This window comes from Mirounga angustirostris, unplaced genomic scaffold, assembly GCF_029215605.1.
Source record: "Mirounga angustirostris isolate CCGP_5_RB_7025 unplaced genomic scaffold, mMirAng1.0.hap1 SCAF_4, whole genome shotgun sequence".
In the NCBI taxonomy this organism is placed as follows: domain Eukaryota; kingdom Metazoa; phylum Chordata; class Mammalia; order Carnivora; family Phocidae; genus Mirounga; species Mirounga angustirostris.
Window position 1 is genome coordinate 9,807,973 of NW_026991712.1, and position 22,360 is coordinate 9,830,332.

The following is a 22,360-nucleotide window of genomic DNA, read 5'->3' on the forward strand; positions in this document are numbered from 1 at the left end:
ACAGCTCATCCCACAGGAACACATGGTACTAAAGCTAGCATTTTTTTTTTTTTTTAAGAGAGAGAGAGCATGAGCGGAGAGGCGCAGAGAGAGGAGAGAGAGAATCCTTAAGCAGACTCCCTACTGAGCACGGAGCCCGATGCGAGGCTCAATCTCACGACCCTGAGATCATGACCTGAGCTGAAATCAAGAGTAGGACGCTTAACCAACTGAGCCACCCAGGCGCCCCAAACTAACATTTTTTGAAGGCTTACTTTGCTCCAGAGCATTGTTCGAAACACCTCACATTTATTGACATTTTAAATTCAAAGAACTCCTATTTTTAGCCCCCTTTTTTAAGACTGGGAAACTGAGGCAAGAAGTGGTAACCACTAGAATTTGACTTGGGTCCAAGTCCATACGAGGCTTCTCCTCCTTCCACTTCCCACCTTGTCCTGACCTAGGGACTCACAAGGAAGAACCAGGCTAAAGTCCAGGTGCTTAGCCAGTCAGCTACAAGATGTGGCCCCTCATATCAGCCAAGGACAGAGAACCCATAAGCCAAGAGAGGAGGAGACACCTTGCATGTGCTCAGTATTGGACAGTTGGCCCATTTATCCTGCCCAGTAGGTAATTAATCCAAGAAAGATCTCTGAGCCAGTTAGTGGTTGACCTGGGATTTGAACTCAGGCAGTTGGGCTCCAGAGGCCACACGCTGGACTGCTCTGCTGTCCTGTCCTGTGCATTCACGTGCACACAGTAACCTACACTTGTAAACACACCAAGGACTGTACAACGTGCAGCAGGACAGACATGTGCACAGGTGGGAGACATGCACACATATGCACACAATACATGTAAGTACACGCATCAGCATGTGTGCATTGGAAACATAGCAGTACACAAAATCACAAGCATGTAAATATGCCAAGAATGCACGTGCACATGTTTGCAATGATTGAAAAATTTGTCAGCTGATCGACTCTATGGAGGAAATCCTTAACTTAGAAACTGGCCTGGTTGCAAGGCGCCCGTGTAATTACTCGGCACCTGGCACCTTTTCTCCCGTGGGAATCACGTCCCCAAGCAGTACGACTTACAGGTGGAGCTCGGCTGATGTGTCCCTGACTTCCCTGCAAAGACCCACGTCCAATCTCTTCTCCCTCCAGATCACACTGGCCACCATCGGCTATGGAGACAAGACGCCCAAAACGTGGGAAGGCCGCCTGATTGCGGCCACCTTCTCCTTAATTGGTGTCTCCTTTTTTGCCCTCCCAGCCGTAAGTACTTCAACGTTCTCCCTAGTGTGACAGGTGGGACCCCTCCCTGTCCCCCGGGCCCAGCTGCACCTTTCAGGCTCAGTTTCCACCCTATTGTACCCTTAGCTCCACAGGTTTGGCTGCTACAAATCCCAGTCTCAAGGCTGCCTTCTTTAAGCTGACTTGACACCCCGCCTGCCCCGGGCATAACTCCATAAAGGCATTTCTGGTCCCCTGCTGCATTCCCCTCGGCCCCCCACCCCCAGACTGTGAGCTCCCTGGGGGTTGGGATTTTGTCTCCCCAGCACCTTGCATAGGCGGGTCCTTCCTCTACATGAGCTCCCTTCCCTTGTTCTACCATTTCATTTACTGGCTTATGTTAAAAAAAAATGCATCGTCCTCAAGAGTGAGTACTTGACCCATGATAGAATAACCTCCCCAAAGCCCAGTGCCCATAAGTATAATACAACAGTCACAGAAAGCATTTGTTGGACTTACTGTGTGGTAGACTCATGCCAAATGCTTTACCTACATCTCATTCAATCTCATTTAATGACATCATGGTGAGTTTGGTGAGTTTTTAATCACCATTGTCCAGACGAGAACACTGAGGCTCAGGTCAATCAGGTTTCCACGATCACAAGGTTATTGGGTTGTGGGCTCGGGCTGTTAATAATGAAGCTGGAAAGAACCTTCTTTTTTTTTTTTAATTTTATTTATTTATTTGACAGAGAGAAACACAGCGAGAGAGAGGGAACACAAGCAGGGGGAGTGGGGGAGGGAGAAGCAGGCTTCCCACTGAGCAGAAAGCCCGATGTGGGGCTTGATCCCAAGACCCTGAGACCATGACCTGAGCCGAAGGCAGACGCTCAACGACTGAGCCACCCAGGCGCCCCTGGAATGAACCTTCTTATGGAGCAAGCCCACTTCCACCCCCTTCATCCCCCAGAGCTAGCCTTAGTGATATTCTTCCTCCACTGTCACCTACCTTGTCTGTTTTTCCTAAGCTCGATGACCTAGGGCATGTGGCCTTTGTGAATCTCAGTTTCCTCATCTGGAACAGGTCAGGGGCTGTGGGGGTGCTGCATGGTCTCGAAGTTCTCTCCCAACTTGAAAAGGGAGAGCTTCTATCCAGGTAATCCGCATGGAAGTCTGACCTGGAAATCAAAACAGGTCACAATTCTGGGAGAGTCCAGTAAAAGTCTTAAGTGACCAGTTAAGCGGCTAAAATATTTTCACATTCCATTAGCATTTACTGGGCATCTGTTCTGTGTCATACTTCTTACCAAATGGCTCCGATAGATGGTTTCAGGTTTTGCTTAACAAAATTATGAGGAAGGTACTATTAGCCCGGTTCCCTGGAAGTTGAGGTGCAGGAGATAAGAGGCTTGCCCAGGCTCTCCCCTCTGGAAAGTGGCAGAGTCAGGAACTGAAGCCAGGCCTTCCTGACATCAAGCCTCCACGTAACCCAGCGACCTACTCCCTGGAAGAGAATAAAGGAGTCTTTGTGGCCCTGGGAGTTGGGGTGGGGCCCCCAGAGAGGCCAGCGGGGCTGACCCAGGCCTGACTTCTCCCTCTAGGGCATCCTGGGGTCAGGACTAGCACTCAAGGTACAGGAACAACACCGGCAGAAGCACTTTGAGAAAAGGAGGAAGCCGGCCGCTGAACTCATTCAGGTCTGTCTGCCGGGGGAGGAACCGGATCGGGCGGGAGCTCCCGTGGGGCTGTGTATGCTTGTACGGCGGTGGGTGTGCCCGGGCTGGGGATGGGATCCCGGGCCATGCTTGCTTGTACACGGCTATGGGTGTTCCCATGGTGATCTTTCGACCTGTCCTCGTGGCATGAACATGACGACCATCCCAACTCTCTCCCATCCAGATTCTAAGCCAAGTGAGAAAGAGACACAGGACTCTAACAGGGACCAAGCAAGCCATCAGCTGTTTTACTAACAGTGTTGGAGTGGAGAATTTGACTTGGGTCTGAGTCCATACGAGGCTTCTCCTCCTTCCATTTCCCACCTTGTCCTGACCTAGGGACTCACAAGAAGAACCAGGCTAGAGTCCAGGTGCTTAGCCAGTCAGCTACAAGATGTGGCCCCTCATATCAGCCAAGGACAGAGAACCCATAAGCCAAGAGAGGAGGAGACACCTTGCTTGTGCTCAGTATTGGACAGTTGGCCCATTTATCCTGCCCAGTAGGCCATCACGCACCAGTGGGTGTTGGACGCCCAGCAGCTCCATAATTCCCGCAGTGTGGGCTGGAAGTGGGGAGGATAGTGCAAGCTGGGGAGAAAGGCAGAAGTGTTCTCATTCATGGTTTTGTGGGCTGTTGAGAGAACAGAGAAGAGGAGGGTGGAGAACCTTGACTTCAGCTGCGTGGGACCACCCACCATGAGCTTGCGTCCGGTGTACTGAGGGTCTCTGTGCATCTGTGGGTCTGACACTGGATGGTACATGATGTTATCCTACATAATGTAGTGCCATGGCCAGTCCCTGTCTCTAAGGGTATGCTCTATTATCCCCCAAACCCCAGACCATCACAGTAGTCCTGAAGTTCTAGCACATTCGAATCAAACGTCATCTCTGGGGCCGTCTCTTGCACCCAAAGTTGCACAAAAGACAATGTTTATCCTCCTAGCTATTTAAGAAGTCTCAGGGAAACTTGCATCAGGAGTAACCCCTGCTCCTTCCGGGGATTTTATACCCAGCACCCTCTTCTCCCTACTGCATTTCTCCACACCCCCACAGTACCAGTTAGGGCTCCAAGATGATGGGTCAAAGAAGGATTCCTTCCCAAAGGAGCTACAAAAGCCAGGAAACCTGGCTTCTCTGCATGTCACCTCGATGCATATTTAAACTCTTAGGAGTCAGGAGCTTCCCAAGTGTTTTCATGCTGCGGGATTCTGTGAGAGTGTTGCAGTTCTATCTGGTGGTTCCAGCCCCTCTTTTCTCCTCCTCAGGCTGCCTGGAGGTATTATGCTACCAACCCCAACAGGATTGATCTCGTGGCGACATGGAGGTTCTATGAATCGGTCGTCTCTTTTCCGTTCTTCAGGCAAGTGGCAACCCGTCTGAATGCTCCGGGTGTGACTGGCCGTCCCTTCCGTGGGTCTGTGTTTGTGCCTGTGGATTCATAGTTTCTTGGAGAACAGCGTATGGTTCCCAGTGTATGCCACCTGTTAGAATCACCGGGGAGCTTCAGTAATCCCACTGTGCAGGCCACACCCCGGGCTAATTAAATCAGAACCCCATAAGAGTGGGGTCCAAGCATCTGTACCGTTTTAAGCTCCCCAGGTGACCCCACGAGGGGTTGTTGCCAGGTAGACAGTGTGGAGTGGCTGACAAGGGAAGGTCCGATCATCGTTTGAGCAGGGCCGATGTCTGAGGAAGTGGGGAGCCAGCACAGTGGGCCTCACGAGCAGTCCGGGTGCTCCCCGCCCCTGGCCATGGCCTGTACCCGCAGACTCTTCTGGATACTGGGAACAGGCAGGCAGAAGAAGCAGCAGAAGGAATCCTCCAATAACCCAGAGATGTTGTTTTGTATTCTTAGAGGTGGAGATTAAATTAAAGGCCTCAGGGGCACCTGGTGGCTCAGTCAGTTAAGCGTCTGACTCTTGATTTCGGCTCAGGTCATGATCTCAGGGTCGTGGGATCGAGTCCTGCGTTGGGCTCTGTGCTCAGCGGGGAGTCTGCTTGTCCCTCTGCCCCTCCCCTGGCTTGTGCTCTCTCTCTCTCAAATAAATAAATAAAATCTAAATAAATAAATAATTTAATTAGTTAGTTAATTGCCTCAGGAAAAAAAATAAGAATCTCTGCCCACAGCCAGCACCTGTGAAAGGGAAAAGGGAAGTTCATATTCACTGGACATCCAGTGCATCCAAGAGATCCAAGTTCACACTTCGTTCACTCCTCACAGGCACCCTGTAAGAGAGCCCAGAGGCTCTCAAACGCTAAGGTGCATTAAAATCAGCAGAGGGCTGCGGAAATGCAGGTCGTGCACCTGCCTTCAGCCGCTTCAGTGACGTGGGTGGAGTAAAGCATCTTGGACAGACAGGGCTAGGCTGACAGAGTGGCTCCTGCTCGCTCCTGGAGACGGGTGGAGAGGTCGGGTCACCAGGCTACTCTCACAGCGGGGCGAGCTGGGGTTCAGAAACTTCGGGCATTTTGGCCAATGTCTGCCACATCAAGAGGCCCCCAAAGCCCTTGGCCTTTTCACTACTTGGGCTACTAAAACAGCCTGTGCCTCACGCCTCCCCAGGTTTTTATTTGTTTGTTTTTAGATTTTATTTACTTATTTGAGAGAGAGAGTGAGTGAGAGAGAGAGGAAACACAAGCAAGGGGAGTGGCAGAGGGAGAAGCAGGCTTCCCGCCGAGCAGGGAGCCCAATGCAGTGCTCCATCCCAGGACCTTGGATCATGACCTGAGCCGAAGGCAGATGCTTAACGACTGAGCCACCCAGGCGCCCCCTCTCTAGGTTTTAGACACTGCAGTCCTGAGCTGGGACGTACAGTGTGTGGATGGAATGTGGAACCGCCGTACCTCCTGGGTTGGGAGGAAGAGTAGAGGGTCACTCAGTCTCACATCAGGAGCTGGGCCGGCTCGGAAGTGTGTGTCTTCCACACCCCTTTGGTTTCATGGACCATAACGTGACCCAACACTAGCCAAATGGCCCCTCCATCCCCAGCCCGCCCTCCCACTCATCTATCATGGGACCTACACCCAGGCCCTTCACCCCCATCACCAGATTGTGGCACAGATTTAAGGAGACTCAAGAGATCGGGGTTCCACTGGCTCATTTCCCTGCATTAAACCTTCCAATGGATGACCAAGACAAAGAGAATAAAATCCACAACCAGACCATGAGTGACAGGGCCCTGAGAGCTTGGGCCCCTGCTTGCCTCTCCCTTCTGGATCCTCCAGTGGCAGGTGCTGCTTCTTACTCAGGACGTCCCATCCACCAATTGCAGGTGACATGCGAAGGAATCTGACCTTGATCCCGAGGGCAAAGAGAAGCTGTTTGAGCCCGAGTATGACACGATCAGATCAGTGTGTCAGGAAGATGACAGGAAGGGTATGGAGGTGGGTGGGAGAGGCTCAAGATTCTAGGTGAGGAGATCAGCTAACAAAGGCTTGCAGCGTTCAGGGTGAGAGCAAGCCAGGGCTTAGACCAAAGTAGAAGCTTGAGAAGGGTGTTGCAGAGAGGACCAGAAAGGGAATAAGCAGGTGTGTGTGTGGGGGGGGGGGGGGTGTCAGGGAGTAATGACTGGCAGAAGACTTAGGGAGAAAGAAGAATCGAGGCTTCCATAAATGAGTGATGGAGTTTGGGTTTATGGACTGCATCTCCTCACCTGCAGTTAGATTCACTGGCTCAGAAGATGGTCTCTGTGGTTTCCTTTGATTCTAAAGTTCTGTTTTGCCATCATCATTTCTGGTTAGGGATGACATCAGTCTTCTTTTGGGTCACAAGAGTCCTCGAAGGGGCAGGGGGACTCCCTTGAAAAGGACAGAGTGACCTTGGACTCGGAAGCAAGAACAGGTGCAACCCCTGTGAGTGCATAACCGAGATGATTTCCGTTTGCTGTGCAGCCCAAAGTCTTGGCAAGAGGCCCATTCTTTTGGGGTGATATATTATAAATAAAGCATTGTCCTGGCTGTCAGACACTTGGAGGAATACATTGTACTGCAGACAGCTGCTGTGATACGGGAATGGCTTTTAAACTGAGAGAGAACATTCCTTTCTTCCTTCCTCTTTCTTTCTCTTTCTTTCTTTCTTTCTTTCTTTCTTTCTTTCTTTCTTTCTTTCTTTCTTTCTTTCTTTCTTTTTCTTTCTTTCTTTCTTTCTTTCTTCCTTCCTTCCTTCCTTCCTTCCTTTCTTTCTTCCTTCCTTTCTTTTTCTTTCTTTCTTTCTTTCTTTCTTTCTTTCTTTCTTTCTTTCTTTCTTTCTTTCTTTCTTTCTTTCTTTCTTTCTTTTTTCTTTCCTTCAAGGACAAAAGTATAAAGTCAATAGAGAGGTTCACTTAGCAACCATTCTGAAACAAGTCAGTCCCTTGGGAAAAGAATGTCCCTGAATTTCAACCCACTCAATACGTTTCATGGTAAAGCTGTCCTCACCTGCCTCCTACAGACTGTCTTTTGTTTATGTTTTTCTAAAAAAAAAAAAATAACCTTATTATGTTTCACTTACTCTAAAAAGTACTTTTGAAAGTGAACAATTCAGTGGTTTTTAGTATATTCACAAAGTTGGGTCTTGATCACTACTATCTAATTCCAGAACATTTTATTGCCCCAGAAAGAAACCCTGTCCCCATTAGGAGTTACTCCTGGCTCCCCCTTCCCTGAACCCCTGCAACTTCTAATCTATTTTCTATCTCTATTTTATCTATTCTGGACTTTTCATATAAAAATGAAATCTTATAGTATATGGTCATTTAGGTATGGTTTCTTTCACTTAGCATGTTTTCAGATTTCATCTGGGTTGTCTTGTGTATCAGAACTTGATTCCTTTTTATGGATGAGTAATACCTATTATAGATGCCCTGTTTTGTTTATCCGTTCAGCAGGTGATGCACATCTGGGGAGGTTTCCACTTTGGGGCTATTATGCTGATGTCCACATTGTGTGGACACAAATTTTCAGTTCTCTTGGGTTTATACCTAGGAGTGGAATGGGTAACTGTATGTTTAATTTTTTGAGGAAGTGCCAGACTGGTTTTCCATGGTGGTGACATCTTCTGACATTCCTCCCAAAGACTTTGCAAGATGAAGTTGTGTAGCCCATCCCAAGGAGTGGTCCCAAAACAGGGTTTCCAGCTCAGTGCAGTCCTTCATGAATTCACAAGGATATATATGTTTAGGCTAGTGGTGATGGATACCTTTTTTATTTTTATTTTGTTACTACTTAAAATTATTTAAGACCACCTGTTGCTTTCCATCAACAGGGAATGTGCATACCACTTGGTTCCCTAAATGTTGTGGTAGAATTATCTAAGGCACATCTGTGTTGTCTGATATGGTACCACTAGCCAGATGTGGCTTTTGAGCAACTGACTACTACTAGTACCACTGAGGAACTACATTTTAGATTTTATTTAATTTTAACTTAGTCATATGTGACTAGTGGCTACCATACTGGACAAGCATTAGATAGTAGAACTAAAATGGAGGCAAGACTTAGGCCCAAGAGGTAGAAGTTACTTCACCAAGAAGACCCCGTTCATTTTTTGTATAACTCTTTTTATGACCAGCATCAAGATTATTGAAGGGCTCAGCAATGGAGAAGGAAATATATGTAGCAATCCTCCTCCATGGCCAAGTAACATGGATCTGCTTTAAGAGATGCTCATTTTATCTTTAGAATGCCCTGGAAGAGAAGAAGAAGGGGTAACTCCATTTTCATAACCCAAATATTATCAGTGAAGAATCAGAGCATCAGTGAGATTAATTAGCTCACCTAATGTCACCCCTCTAGTCAGTGATGGAACAAACATGAAAACAAGGTCTTACACCAAAGCCCATTGTAACTCTGGGAAAAAAAAGTTTTTTAGGGAGAAAATTGTGTAAAATTAAGATAAGACAAGGGTTACTGGGATAATCATACCCATTTCTTTTTTTTTTTTTAAGATTTTTTATTTATTTATTTGAGAGAGAGAATGAGATAGAGAGCATGAGAGGGGGGAGGGTCAGAGAGAGAGGCAGACTCCCTGCTGAGCAGGGAGCCCGATGCGGGACTCGATCCCGGGACTCCAGGATCATGACCTGAGCTGAAGGCAGTCGCTTAACCAACTGAGCCACCCAGGCGCCCTAATCATACCCATTTCTGAAGATTCTTGTCATGAAGGTCAAATTGAATAGAATGTAAGGAAGCACCTGTCACAGTACCTGGCCCAGAGCAGGTGTTCAGTCTCTGCTTGTTGAATCTGGGCTGGAAGGAAGTATTGGTGTTATAGCAGGAAGGAAAGACACTAGGCACCCAAATATAGTCCTGAGAAACCACTGTTAGTGAACGACAATGGGGCTTAAACACTCTGTCTGGAATGTAGTTACAAATATTTTATTTATTTACCCCATTCATTCATCAGGTATTTACTGAACCTCTCTTACATGCAAGGCACTGTATTTGGCACTGGGGGCATAACAGTGAACTGTGCTGATCCTATGACAAGGTTGATGGAGACACAGACAGGGAAGTGCCCGCTGGATGTTTATCACTTGGAGTTTCTTGGAGCTTTGCCTGGAGCAATCTCCGTGGAGCAATGGGCATAGAAGCTTGCAAAGACCAAAGAGAGATGTGGAAATGAACACGTGGGGACAGCAAGTGCAGGTGCCAGATGGAGTGGAATGTGGGGCCAGGACTCTTGCCATGATGGAAAGGGTCTAGAGGAGAGGGATGAATGTGAATGCAGTGGGGAGGGGAGAGGCTGGAGGAGAGAGCAGGGCAGAGGGATGGGTTCTGGAGCACGAGTGGAGGATCAGGGGTGTGGACCCTGCATCCGTGTGCACAGAAAGGAAGCAGAGTGGGCAGGGCTAAGTGTTCGAGGTTGCCGACTTGGTGGGGGGACACGGGGCAGATCTGTCTCCGTAAGAAGTGAGTCAAGTTCATAGCCTGGGGGGGAAGGGAGAGGTGGGAAGTGCGATGATAGAGAAGGCATGGAATCCTTGTCTTGGAGAATGAGAAAGGAATGGGGGGGGGGCTCTATTCTTTAACACTGCTCTCCATGGCACCCCTGTGCAGGTCCTGCCCTCCACCCCTCCACCTTTTCCCTCTCCTCTCAGTGCTTTCCCTTCTTCCAGAGTCAGACAGCCAGAGAATTCTAGAAAGGCAGAGTGTTTTCTGTGCACATGCTTCAGATAGAGAGATGGGCCCAGAGATGTATGACCCATCCAAGGCCACCTGAGATTAGAGAGGGAGCTGACCCATGAACTTGAACCCCCCAGCTGGTCCCTCTGCTTCTCTACCATGATACCTCTTATTCGCTCCCCATTTCTCCTACCCCCAGACCCCAGTAATAAGCCACTTATTCATTCAGCATTTATTGTGCATTTCCCCCATGCCAGGCAGGCTTTGGGATGCTGAATTTCAGAGCTGAAAGCAACAGAGGCTCTGCTCTAAGCAGCTCATAGACTACCGTGTGATTGTACAAGAGTGTGTTCAGAGTCCAGTCCCACGTGTTAAGAGATTAGCTCAGCCTAGACCCTGGGGATTTGGATAAGAAACTCCAGGACAGGTCCCTCCAGCTGGAACTTGAAGGATGAGCAACACTATTCCGGGCAAAGCCTGGGCAAAGGCTCAGTGTCTGGAATTTGTGCATACCACTCGTGGTTAGGAGGGTAAGCTCTGGAACCAGATCACCTGGGTTCGAATCCTGACTCTGTTACTTCCTAACTGTGAGAACTTGAGCAATGTTCTTAACCTCTCTGTGCCTCACTTTGTCATCAGGAAAATGGGAATGATATTAATCCTTCCCTCATAGAGTTGTTATGAGGATTAAGTGAGTTAATCCTTCTAAAGAACCAAAAATAGTATCTGCCTAATAATTATTGCCCAATAAATATTAGCAATAATGGGGATGATGTCAACTATGGTGACGTGGTGGTGACAGAGTGACGGGGGGTGTGGCGCTAAGTGATGAAATTCCTGGTTTTCTGGTCTGTCCTCACTGCTAAACAAATCCCTTGAACCCCGCACAAGGCCTGGGCCAGAGCAGGAGCTCGGCAACCATCCTCTGGGTGAGTAAATGAATGAATGACCTGGAAGAACCCTAAGAGCTTAGGGCCAAGCCTTTGTGATGGGGCCTGGGGTCTGGCCGGAAAAAGTCAGCTCATTCACTGGTTCCCCTGCAGACTCACCATCTCACCCTAGAGCGCCACTGTGTGCCTTCATCTTCACCAAGGGACGCTTTGGGGCCCATTGTGGGGAGAGGCGAAGCTGTTCATGCAATTTATACTTTCTCTATGTTTTTCTTTCTCATTCCCTCTTAGGAAAGACCAGCTGGAGGCAGCATCCAGGTACGTTTCTGATCATGAACTCCCTTCTTCCCACCACCATGTCGGGACAGAGGGGCCAGTTCTGTATGGTGTAGGGACCCTAGGCAGCATGCTGGTCATGAGCTTGAGTTTGGGGCTCACTGCTGTTGCTGACTACCTTATTCCTCTGCCATTTTATGTTAATTTACTCAAGGACAACTCAATTGTGATCATAGCTACAGCCACTTGGTGAGCAGGAGCACCTGGAGTTCCGTGCCTGGAGTCCTTACATATATTGTCTCACTTGGTCCTCAAAGCCACAGTGTAAGACCATCCCTAGTACCCCCCATTTGTGGATTGAGATTGAGGCTCAGAGCATCTGAGTTATCCCCCTTGCGTCACAGAGCTACCAAGTGACAAGACCAATATTCCAACTCAAGTCTGAATATGAAGACCACCTTATTTCATTATATATTGCTTCCTTTCCTTCTCGGGTTCACAGATGGCTCCTCAAAAAGTGAATCAAGACGATCCTTCATGATCCCTGTAAACCCCACCTCACCCCAGGCTACTGCAGAGGCAGGGTGGGCTTCTGGATTCTGAGCACTTCTGTGTCCCTCCCTTCCCTCTCCCTCTCAAGATGTCACCATATCAGGGGGACTCTGGCCTCTGCTTGGGATTGTAAAGAAAAACCATCTCTCACCAAAATCAGCTTATTTATATATTTATAACTATAAATGTAGATTTAGTTTAATCCCTTATGTTGAGAAACTACTTGTGAGGCATTGCAATCTGTCTCCTGGACACTAGGCTCCACCGCTGTCCTTCTAGAGCTGACAGAATTCAGGTGGAGGGGGTGGCAGGACACTGGGCCACATTATAAGGGAACAATTTGAGGACAGTGGCCTTTGGGAAGCCTGGTCTAATCCTCTTGAATGGGACCCATGATGCCCCATCCCATCTGTAATCCCTCTTGAGAAAAAACAGTTAAAGACACACCAGTTAATTCACATGCAGAAGCACAGTTCCGACTTTCTGCCTCCTTTGTGTGTGTCTTGAAATGGATGGAATGTTTCTTGCCTGGACCCAGTTTGGACTGTAGGGGCGTTTGGGGATCATAGAAGGGGGCCGAATGACGGACAATGACAACATCAGGGGACTTTTGTCATCAGAGAACCTGCAACAGCTCACAGAGGCAGAGCAGGAAGACACCTCAGATAGCCTCCCCTAGATACACCTGTCGAAGCCGAGGTGCCCTTCATAGAAGAGGGCAGGTTCACCCCAAATCCTGAACCCGTGAGCACCAGGGTTACACAGTCCAGGTCTCAGGACTCCCAGAGGGGTACTTTGTCCTCTCTTTCTCTCATGACCAACAGGGTTTTTAATCATGCAGGTGTTGACACTCTAAGTGAACTACCATATCTACCTGAGAGCCTTTTCTATGCAGACATGAACAAAATTCAGCCAAATTGGAATGTACATACAAAAAACCACGTATACACTGGCTCGTGCACTCCCGCCTTACCTGGAGCCTGGGGAGATGCATTCTGAGGCTTTGCGGGGGATGCTGCTCCCGTTATCACAAAGGGGCTGTCTGGGATCTCAGCAAGTTCCTCACGCCCCTCTCAAGAACTCTCTGCTCTGCCAGGGGTGCAGAGGGAAAACACATTTCATGATTTCTCAGGGTAAGAGTTGCCAGCCATTTGCTGGCTCATCCTCCCCCCTCCCAGGAAGAAGAACAAGGTCAGTTACGTAAGCCACGCGGTCTCCCTCGTCCAGGCTCTGGCGCGGTATTTTGGGTTTGTTCTTCAGACAGGTTGGTTGATGGATTGGCAGGTGAGACACCAGGTGTGATTTTAGCTGCAAAGCTGGGAGGCGGGGCGTGAGACCTGGTGGACGTTCTGGAAGAACCCTCGACCCAGGCATCATCAGTTCCTTTATCCAGGAGGGCAGGGAGCAAGGCGAGAGAATGATGAGCAGTGTGCACGTGTGTTAGATGAATCCTTGCAGATGGACATTTTCCACCTTTGTATTAACTTCTTCAACAGCTTGCCAGATAACTGGTGTTTTGGTCTTATTTATTATTTTTTTTAAATAGCCAGAATCAGATTGGAGTTCATCTCACTGCCCCCTCCAAGCGTAGGTGGTCCACCCCGGTGTTCAAGTGTCAGACTGAGGAAAGTGTTCTATTCTCTGTGACTTAACATATCTCAGTTCTCTGTGGCTGGGGAGTTGGCTTTGATCATTTTAGGCTTCTCAGGATCTATGATTCTGAGGCTAATCAGAAGGAACAGAACCAGCTTCTCTTGTGCCCTTACCAGGATCTGAGTACTTTTCCTAGGTCGTCTTAATTAATTCTTATAAAAACAGAGGCAGCTGACATACACACACCCTCATCCATTCTTACCCGTCATGGTGCCCTGAGGTAGGACTCAGTACTTCCCTATAAAGCCTTTGTTCTGTGTATAGTCAAAACTTTAAATTCTCTCTTCCTCTCTAGACCATGAGCTAACACTGTACCTGAAGTATAGAGTGTACCCCCCTTCATAAATGACTTAATGAAGAAGGTTCTGTACCATCATTTTACTTGTGTGAGATTGAGCTCAAGCATTTAGTTAACTTATACATTCACCAAGCACGGAAGTAGCCAAGGTGGGGATTTCAATTTCCGGTCTATCTGACTGGACCGGATCCTATCAGGCTGAGTCCCAAGCAGCACAGGTAATTACCATGCCCTCCTTGTCCTCAGGGGTAGAGAGAGAGCTCGGTTAGTCTGAAGACCTATGAACTTGGCACTTGTTCTCTCGACCAGGAACTCTTAGATCACATCTTCATACAGCTCATTCCTTTACTTTGTTCAGAACTCTGCCTAATGTCACCTGCTGAGAGAGACCCTCTTTGACCCTCTGCCCACGCCCCATCAGTCTCTGTGTCCTTGATCTTACTTCATTTTCATTGTTAGCATTGATGATTATCCAATATGTTATGTATTTGTTTTTTGTCTGCCTTCTGTACTAGGTAGAATGCCTCTGAGGGGCTGGGCTCTGTTTTGTTCACTGAGTTATCTCCAGCACCTAAAACTGTGCCTGGAACACAGCCTGACACTTGGTTAGCTTTCAGTAGATATTAACTTACTGACAAAGTGGTGGGTGAGCATGTGGATGGATGGGTGGATGGACAAACTCTTATTCTACAAGTGTCATAAACCCATAAACCTTTTCCATAAACTTTGGACTAAGAGAGAGATTAATGGCTCACATAACCCCCACCTGAGAGGGTGAGATCCCCGGAAAACAAGGAATGGGATTCTTCTGGGATTTCTCTTTTCCTCTCTTGTCTCCACTCTCCTTCCCGATTTCACTCTCTCACTGACTTTCTGCATACTCATGAAGGTGTGGGGGCAAGCAGCCCCATGATCATGTATTTTTCCCTCCTTCTCTATCTGTCCTTCACCCAACACCAATTTGGGAAACCCCAGGGAAGCCCTTAGATTGGCCCAATTTGGGTCACATACTCATGCTTTGGACAATGTGTATGGCTCAGAGAGTAAGAGGCCATGACTAGACAAACTCTGGGTCCTGTGTCCACCTGTTAGAGTGAGCAGTGTGCATTCAAGATGCCATGAGGGCCAGCCCCCATTAGAATCACTTGGTTGAAGTTGGAGGAATCAGTTCCCCAGTCGAATAGGGTCCCTTTCCCCCAGAGAACAGGGGTTGAAAACATAAAGCAGGCAAAAATGACAGCTACCCATGACAGGCATAAATCCCACCTGAAATTTTTCAGATGCCCAAAAATAATGCTGCATTAAAGAACATCAACAATAAACCAAACTGAGGCTCATTTAATCCATAGATTATACCAGAAAAGGCTGAAAGTTTATGGTAGGGACATCATTTTAAACCTCATTCACAACTCTTCAGTAGACATGCAGCAGAGCCAATAATTAGAGGCATTTGTTTGAGAGAAAATAGTGTTTTTGTGCATTTTCAAAACAGGTAACTGTTGACAGTAACGGCTTGCTTGAGCCGTATTGTTTACTTTGTATTTTCAAACAATTCCATCTTAACAGCAGCATCTGGGACTCTTCTGCTCTGTATCCATCTTGGGAGAGGGAAGATGTTCATCCCAGGCCTCTTCTTTATCTCCTATCTTGTTCTTATGTCCTCCCCTCTGCAGAGTGCTCCCCTTTAGTAAGGATCATTCTTTGGGTCAAAGAATTTAAGTATAATAACAATAATTTATAAAGAATGCTTCCTATTTGCCAGGCATAATCCTAAACACATCTAGCCGTCATAGCCACCCTGATGGGGAAGATACTACTTTGAATCCCTATTTTACAGATGAGAAAACTGAGGTTCAAAGAGATAAGTGATTTGCACAGGATCCTGCAACTAGACAGTGGCAAGAACAAAAGTTGATCTGGTTGGGTTACCACCATGGTGTGTGGGTCCAGCACCGTACTGGTCGTCATAGGTGTCAGGGACAGTTAGATAACCTGCAGATGTCCCCTTTTGCTTGTTTGGTTTTCTTCTACTTTCCCTTGGCTCACTGTAGCTGGAGTCCCTGCCATGAGAGGAGGCTGTGGAGGGAGGGAAAGGCACAGAGCCAGGATCTCCGACAGAGTGAAGAAGCATTTGGTCAGACACTATAATTCACACTTTACCTTCTCCCTGTGACACTGGCCACCTGAAATTGATCTCACAGGGTGACGGATGATGTTGCAATAAATCTCCTTCTGTGCCCTAGAATCAGCGCCTGTTAAAGGTGTGCAGGAATTTAGAGATTAATCCAATCCCCCAGTTTTACTGATGAGAAAATTGTTGCCCAGAGCAAAATAAGAGTCTTGGACACAATTCCATAGCTATTAATGTTCTGTCTTGCCAAGCAGACCCTGCAACACTGGTCCAGTCTACAGAGTAGCTGAGATGTAGGGGTAAGATTTGGACCAATTTCGTTTAAATTCAGGGTGATTGATCCTCAAGATGTCCTGAGGGCTTAGTCTCAATTTTCCTTTTGGAGTATAGGGAGCGCCTAGTCATAGCACCACTTTCTCTCTGAATTATGAGCTAACTGAGAAATAGTCAGAAACAGATCAAAATATAGGCCACATTTGCTGTGTGAGGCAGGATTGGCTCTGGGAGCAACAGTAAGTACCCTAACACTTCCCACTAAGTTTGGCCTTAGGACCAGCACACAGAGCAAACACTCTCCCAGCCAGATACCTGGGGCCATGGGGCACTGAGAGCCAGAGAGAGTCCATGTGTGTCCTTGAAGACAGAACTGACCTTTAATATGGAAGCTCACCCAATCAAGAAGATGGGTCAATAAAACATGTTAATCAGATAATTCACCTCCTCCGGTGGGGAAAAGCCAGTTGAGGGCTGGAGGTTTCTTCTCAGTTCTTCTAAAAGTATGGAAATTCCATTTTTATGACTTGGCAAAACTATGTAAAAAGATGGTCCTCCCTACCTTTCATGTAGCCTCCCATCGACTCACGACACACCGTTCCTTAGCACACAAAGCTGTGTCGCAGCTCTCCGGCGTGGTTCCATCATGCACCCACTATGCCCTCATTATGTGCTGCCTTAGTTTCCTCAGGGCTGCCATAACAAATTACGACAAACTGGGTGACTCAAATCAACAGAAATTCATTCTTTCCCTGTTCTGGAGGCTGGACGTCTGAAATCAAGCTGTTGTCAGAGCCATATCCCTCCAATGGTTGTAGGGAAGAACACTTCCTTGCCTCCTCCTGGCTTCTGGTAGTTGCTGATAATCCTTGGCATTCCTTGGCCTTGTGGACCCATCGCTCCATTATCTGCCTCCATTTTCACATGGTCTTCTTCCCTCTGTGTGCGTCTGTGTCTCTTTACCCAAGCCTCCCTCTCCTTTCTCTTATAAGGACAGCAGTGATTGGATTAAGAGCTCACCCTACTCCAGTATGAGCACATCTCAACTTGATTACATCCACAAAGGCTCTATTTCCAAATAAGGTCACATTCACAGCTATCAGGTCAGGGCTTGAGCATATTTTTTGGGAAACACATTTTAATCTTCCACATTTGCCAACAGCAAGCATGATTGGTTTGCATATAGGGACACTGAGCAGATCCAGGATACATGATTTTGAGAGGGACGTTTATGAGAGTTCCATTTCAGTATCTCCTACACAGATGAAGACCCGGGGGCTCAGCAAGGTGAAAGAACTCACACAAATCTCAGCCCAAATTGCACAAATAAGATTGGATCCTACATCTGCCTGGCTCCCTCCAGAACTGTGGTCCTCTCTCCTGTTTAACCATGGACTAAAAATAACCAGGTGGTAGAATTAGGAGGTAGTCATAGCAACAGGAGCTGAGAACAGACTCCAGAAGTAGTCCATTAGACCTCAATGCATGACTGCCCTACTTACTAGCTGAGTGTTCTTGGGTGACTCAAGCAGCCTCTCCTGTCCTCATGTCCTCATCTGTGAAATGGGGATGACAATAGAAACAACCTTCTAGGCTGGTTGGAATGATACCTGTGGCCTAGTACATAGTAAATTCTCATTAGAGATTAGTGCTGGTCAATTGGTATGTTCTTCATACATGAGATTTGGATTCATGGAGAAAGTAATTCTTCTAGGATGGAAAGTAATGTATTTCTCCTCACTCACATTAGTGTGTGTCTGCATGTCCTCTGAGCACCAGCTGTAAATGGCCTGGAATAAGACTCAGAGATTCCCAGATTTGCTGGATCAGAGGAATTTTAAGTAGGCCATTGGCTCAGCTAACTTTGCAAATCTGTTCAGAGGAAAGAGAACCAGATTAACACATCAGAGTTATTTCCAAGTCATGAAGCTGTTTCTGTAGCCCAGCAGCCAATCCAGTCACGATCCTGCCTCCTCGTCCCTGCTTTATCTGCCCTGTCTTTCCTCAACCCAGACAGTCCCTTAGAAACCACCACTTACCTGGGTTAGGTCGGACTAGGGGAGCACTAAGCAACTTCAGGATCTGTGTGCTGCGTCTGTGGTCAGGGCAGCAGAATTGGGCCCATGTTATGTTGCTACATTAGACACTAAGAGTTATGGGTCACTTTTAAGAATTTTGACTGCATGCTCTTAGACACATTGCCAAACCTCCGTGCCTCAGTTTCCCCACAATATAATAGTTATGGTGAGACCACCTACTGCCTGCGTCTGTTGTAAGACTTAGATGCTTAGAACAGAGCCTTACTCATGACAAGTACTACACAGGGTTTGCTTTAATCATGATCACTATTATTTTTGTTGGCACCCACACTTCTGGGTTTTCTACAAAAGCCTAGTCCACAGTCTATTCTACATAATGCAGGTCTGGCTTAGGAGTCACATCAACATAGGTCTGAATCCTAGCTTTGCAATACTTTTCTCCTCCCTCTCACCCTCCCTCTTTCTTTCCTTCCTTCCTTTCCTTAAGAGCCCTGCTTTGTGTCAGACCCTGGAGATTCCCAGAAAATTGGACCTCATAATCTGGTGGGAGACAGATGTGTCAATGGAAGAACAGTGGAGTGTGGAGGGTGCTGGTTTGGGAATATTACTGACACAGGGGTAGAGAGAACAAAAAAAGAAGGGAACTCTGAGTTCTGCCGATAGCAGCAGATTGGGAAAGGATCCACAGAGGCACTTTGCTTTAGTCTGTGAAGGACTGAGTAGCTTTTCACTGGGCTAAGGGAGGGAGTAAGACCCTAATTTTGTCCCTTCCTCCTTCATGCTTTTGGCCTTCAAACTAACAGTTTGAAGTGATCTTTCCACAGGCTATCTTTTCTATCTGAGAAATCCCTAGGAATGCCAACGCAATAAAGAAGAATAGCATGCAGATGCCCCAAGGAAAATGCACAAAATGCCTAAATAAAATTCATCTGCATTTCTGGATAGGGAAATTTATTTTGTAGCTAGAAACAAAGGATATGAGTTATTTGGTTCTCCCAGCTCTACTGTAAACAATGTGAGAGCTAGCTAGAGAAATCATCATTGTCTTCCTCAACATTGATGCCATTAATGGAGGGCCTGTCAAGTTCCAGCCCCTGACGCCTGCTGTATCTTCATTGTCATCTAATCCCCAGTTAAGATTTCCCACTTGATTAAAAAGAAACAGTTGAGATAGCAATTTGCATTCATAGTCTTTTCTCAGAAAGAAAAAATAGGACACCAAAACCTCAAAGGCTTGGCACATGGATGGTGACAGTTTGACAGGTGTTTTATTTTGGGGGTTTTTCTTGTTGTTTGTTTGTTTTCTTTATCTCTTTGCCTTCTCGGTCTTTCCTGGGGCAGACTGTGGTGCTAAAGGAAGCTTCTAAAAGAGGGCTGTATGTCTTTTATAAGGCCCCACTCTTTCTATCTGGAAAGATGGAAGGATGAAAGCATGAAGGAGAGTAGAAACAAACTTAAGGCTTTAGCCCCTATAGGTGGGATTGACTGCTTTGTGCTGGTCACTCAGCCTGTGCCCATGGGGCTCTCACAACAAATAACTCAAGACAGATTGACCTCTTCTTCCAAAAGACTCTTCTCTTGGTTGCAGTGACACTGTACTCTTGTTGTGTCCACCATCCATTCATCCCTCACCCACCCATCCAACCATCCATCCATCCATCCTCTTAGTCAGTGATTATTTGTGAAGACCCTCCTGTGTCCCAGAAACCATTGTAGGGATTATAGCTACAGATAAGAAAGACAAGGTCTGTAAGTGTTTTCCTTGACAGGATGCCTCTCAGTCTTCCTTCCTAACACGTCCCAAGCTGAATTTTGTTTGTCTGTTTGTTTTTTAATTTAAGTTTCACTAGCTTTTCCTGGACACACATGCCCAACAAAGGTGGCATGAGGAGGGTAGAGAATATAGTCAGGTTGGTCCCAAGGGAAGTTGTTCACTAAGCGCAGTTTGCCTTTGACATTCTTTCACTTACCTGCTGGGTTTTCTCCCTTCCCACTTCTCCATGGCATCCCAGCTTAGTTGAGAATCACTCCCTACTATCACCATCTTATTCCATATCCTGAAAGGGAGGGTGGAGCATGAATTACATTTAAAAGTACCACTTCTAGGTCTCTCTTTGTACCTTGTTGAGCGCTTTTATGAGTTTTTAATGTGCAAAAAATGGGCATAGAGCTGAATTTGAAATTAGAGACAAAAGAGAGTTTAATTGAATTGGGAGTGAGAAAAATCTACACTGGAGCAAGAAAGGACTCAACCTAAAGGGGGTGTATTAGAAGGAGACATGGGAGTGTACAGGGGGGTCAGAATCCAGGAGGATGGCTGAGCCACTGAGCAATTCCCAATGGAGAGTGTCTAAATTACTTTTTAATTTAATTTAATTTTTTTAATTTTACTTTTCTGGAAAAAAAAACATTTACATGGTTTATAAATCAAAATAATGTAGAGCCATACAGTGAAATGTGGTCCAACTTGTGTCCCCCTGAACTCTTTTCCACCCTCCCATCCCCCCACACACAGGTTTTTTGTTTTTTTTTTTTGTTTTTTTTTTTTTAATTTCTAGGGTAGCTTTCTTTCCAGTTTCCTTATGCAGATACAAAGCAAAATTAACTTATATTTTTTTTCACTTTTCTAACATATTTTAGTAGTGATATCTAATATTCAATTTAAGTTATTTGAGCTGTGAGGCAAATTCTCATAATTTAGTAAAATCTGCATCACACGACAGTCTTGCACAAAGTTGTATCTGCGTGGTTGCTTATGTGTCATGGAAAGGGGCTGCCAAACTCAAGTTTTGGTTTCCTCTCCAAACCCCATTTTTTGGTCCCATCACGCTCAACTGAAGCAAGGGCATCACCACCCACCCATTTGTGTAGTTAGAAACCTAGCAGTGTTGGGGCGCCTGGGTGGCTCAGTCGGTTTAGCGGCTGCCTTCGGCTCAGGTCATGATCCCAAGGTCCTGGGATCGAGCCCCGCATCGGGCTCCCTGCTCAGCAGGAAGCCTGCTTCTCCCTCTCCCACTCCCCCTACTTGTGTTCCCTCTCTCCTGTCTCTCTCTCTGTCAGATAAATAAATAAAATCTTTAAAAAAAAGAAACGTAGCAGTGCTTCCTTATCCATCTCTTTCCCTCACAACCCACATGGAGTCCATCAGGGAAGACTATTGTGGTTCTACTCTAAAATACAAGTCAAAGTTCTAGTCTGCTCCCACCGTGACCACCCTGGTCCAAACCACCAGCACGTCTTTCCTGGAAAACTTCAGTGACTTCTCACTAGTCTCTTTTGGTCCTCATTCCCCTCCAATCCACAACCAAGCAGCCATCGCATTCTTTTTTTTTTTTTTTTACCATTTTGATTATGGTAACATACACATAACAGAAAAATTATCAGCTTAACCACTCTCAAGTATATAGTGTTAATATATATTCAAGTATATATTCAAGTTCAAGTAAATATTCACATTATTGTGCAACCAATCTCCAGAATGTCTTGGTCTTGTAAAACTGAAACTTTGTACCCATTAAAAACACTCCTCGTTTTCTGCTCCCCCCAGCCCCTGGCAAACACTATTCTACTTTCAGTCTCTATGAACTTGACTACCCCAGATACCTCATATAAGCAGAATCATATACTATTTGTCTTTTTGTTACTGGCTTATTTCACTTTACATAATGTTTTCAAGATGAATTGCATCATGGGTCTAAATTTCCTTCCTTTTTAAGGCTGAGTAATATTCCGTGGTGTGGATGGACCACATTTTGTTTATCCATTCATTCTTTAATGGACTTTCATTGTGAATAGCGTTGCTTTGAACATGGGTGTTCTTTTTTAAATGCAAAGTTGGAATACTCTCTCCTTTTTAAAGAGTTTTTAAAACTCTTACTGGCCTCCAGTTGCCCTTAAAATCAAACAGAAATTTCTATTTTCTATTCTTAATTCTGAATCCTATTTTTAGAATCCCTACTGATCTGGCCTCTGACCTCACCTTGTGCCACTCTGCCCTTCATTCATACTGTTCTGGTCATATACTCCCTTCTGTTACACAAACCCAGCATGTGATTCTTCTGCCCAGGGAGTGCTTGCCCCTTTTCTTTGAAGTCTGGCTTCTTTTCACCCTTCAGGTCTTAGCTTTCCCATCTGGACCTGACTACTGAGACTGGCCACTTAATGGGTCTTTCCATCCACCCAAGAGGCCTTTCCTTACAACTCCATCAAAGTCAG

At 46.5% G+C, this 22,360-nt stretch overlaps 1 protein-coding gene across 1 annotated transcript in view; it reads left to right on the forward strand.

Annotated features, from left to right (window-relative positions):
• Positions 1 to 22,360, forward strand: part of KCNQ3 (potassium voltage-gated channel subfamily Q member 3) — a 311,482-nt gene that overhangs the window by 266,605 nt on the left and 22,517 nt on the right. Inside the window, exons 6-9 of the mRNA XM_045895863.3 lie at positions 1,149 to 1,259; positions 2,819 to 2,914; positions 4,198 to 4,292; positions 11,215 to 11,241. Coding sequence (XP_045751819.2) covers positions 1,149 to 1,259; positions 2,819 to 2,914; positions 4,198 to 4,292; positions 11,215 to 11,241 — 329 coding nt within the window. The remainder of the gene's footprint in view (positions 1 to 1,148; positions 1,260 to 2,818; positions 2,915 to 4,197; positions 4,293 to 11,214; positions 11,242 to 22,360) is intronic.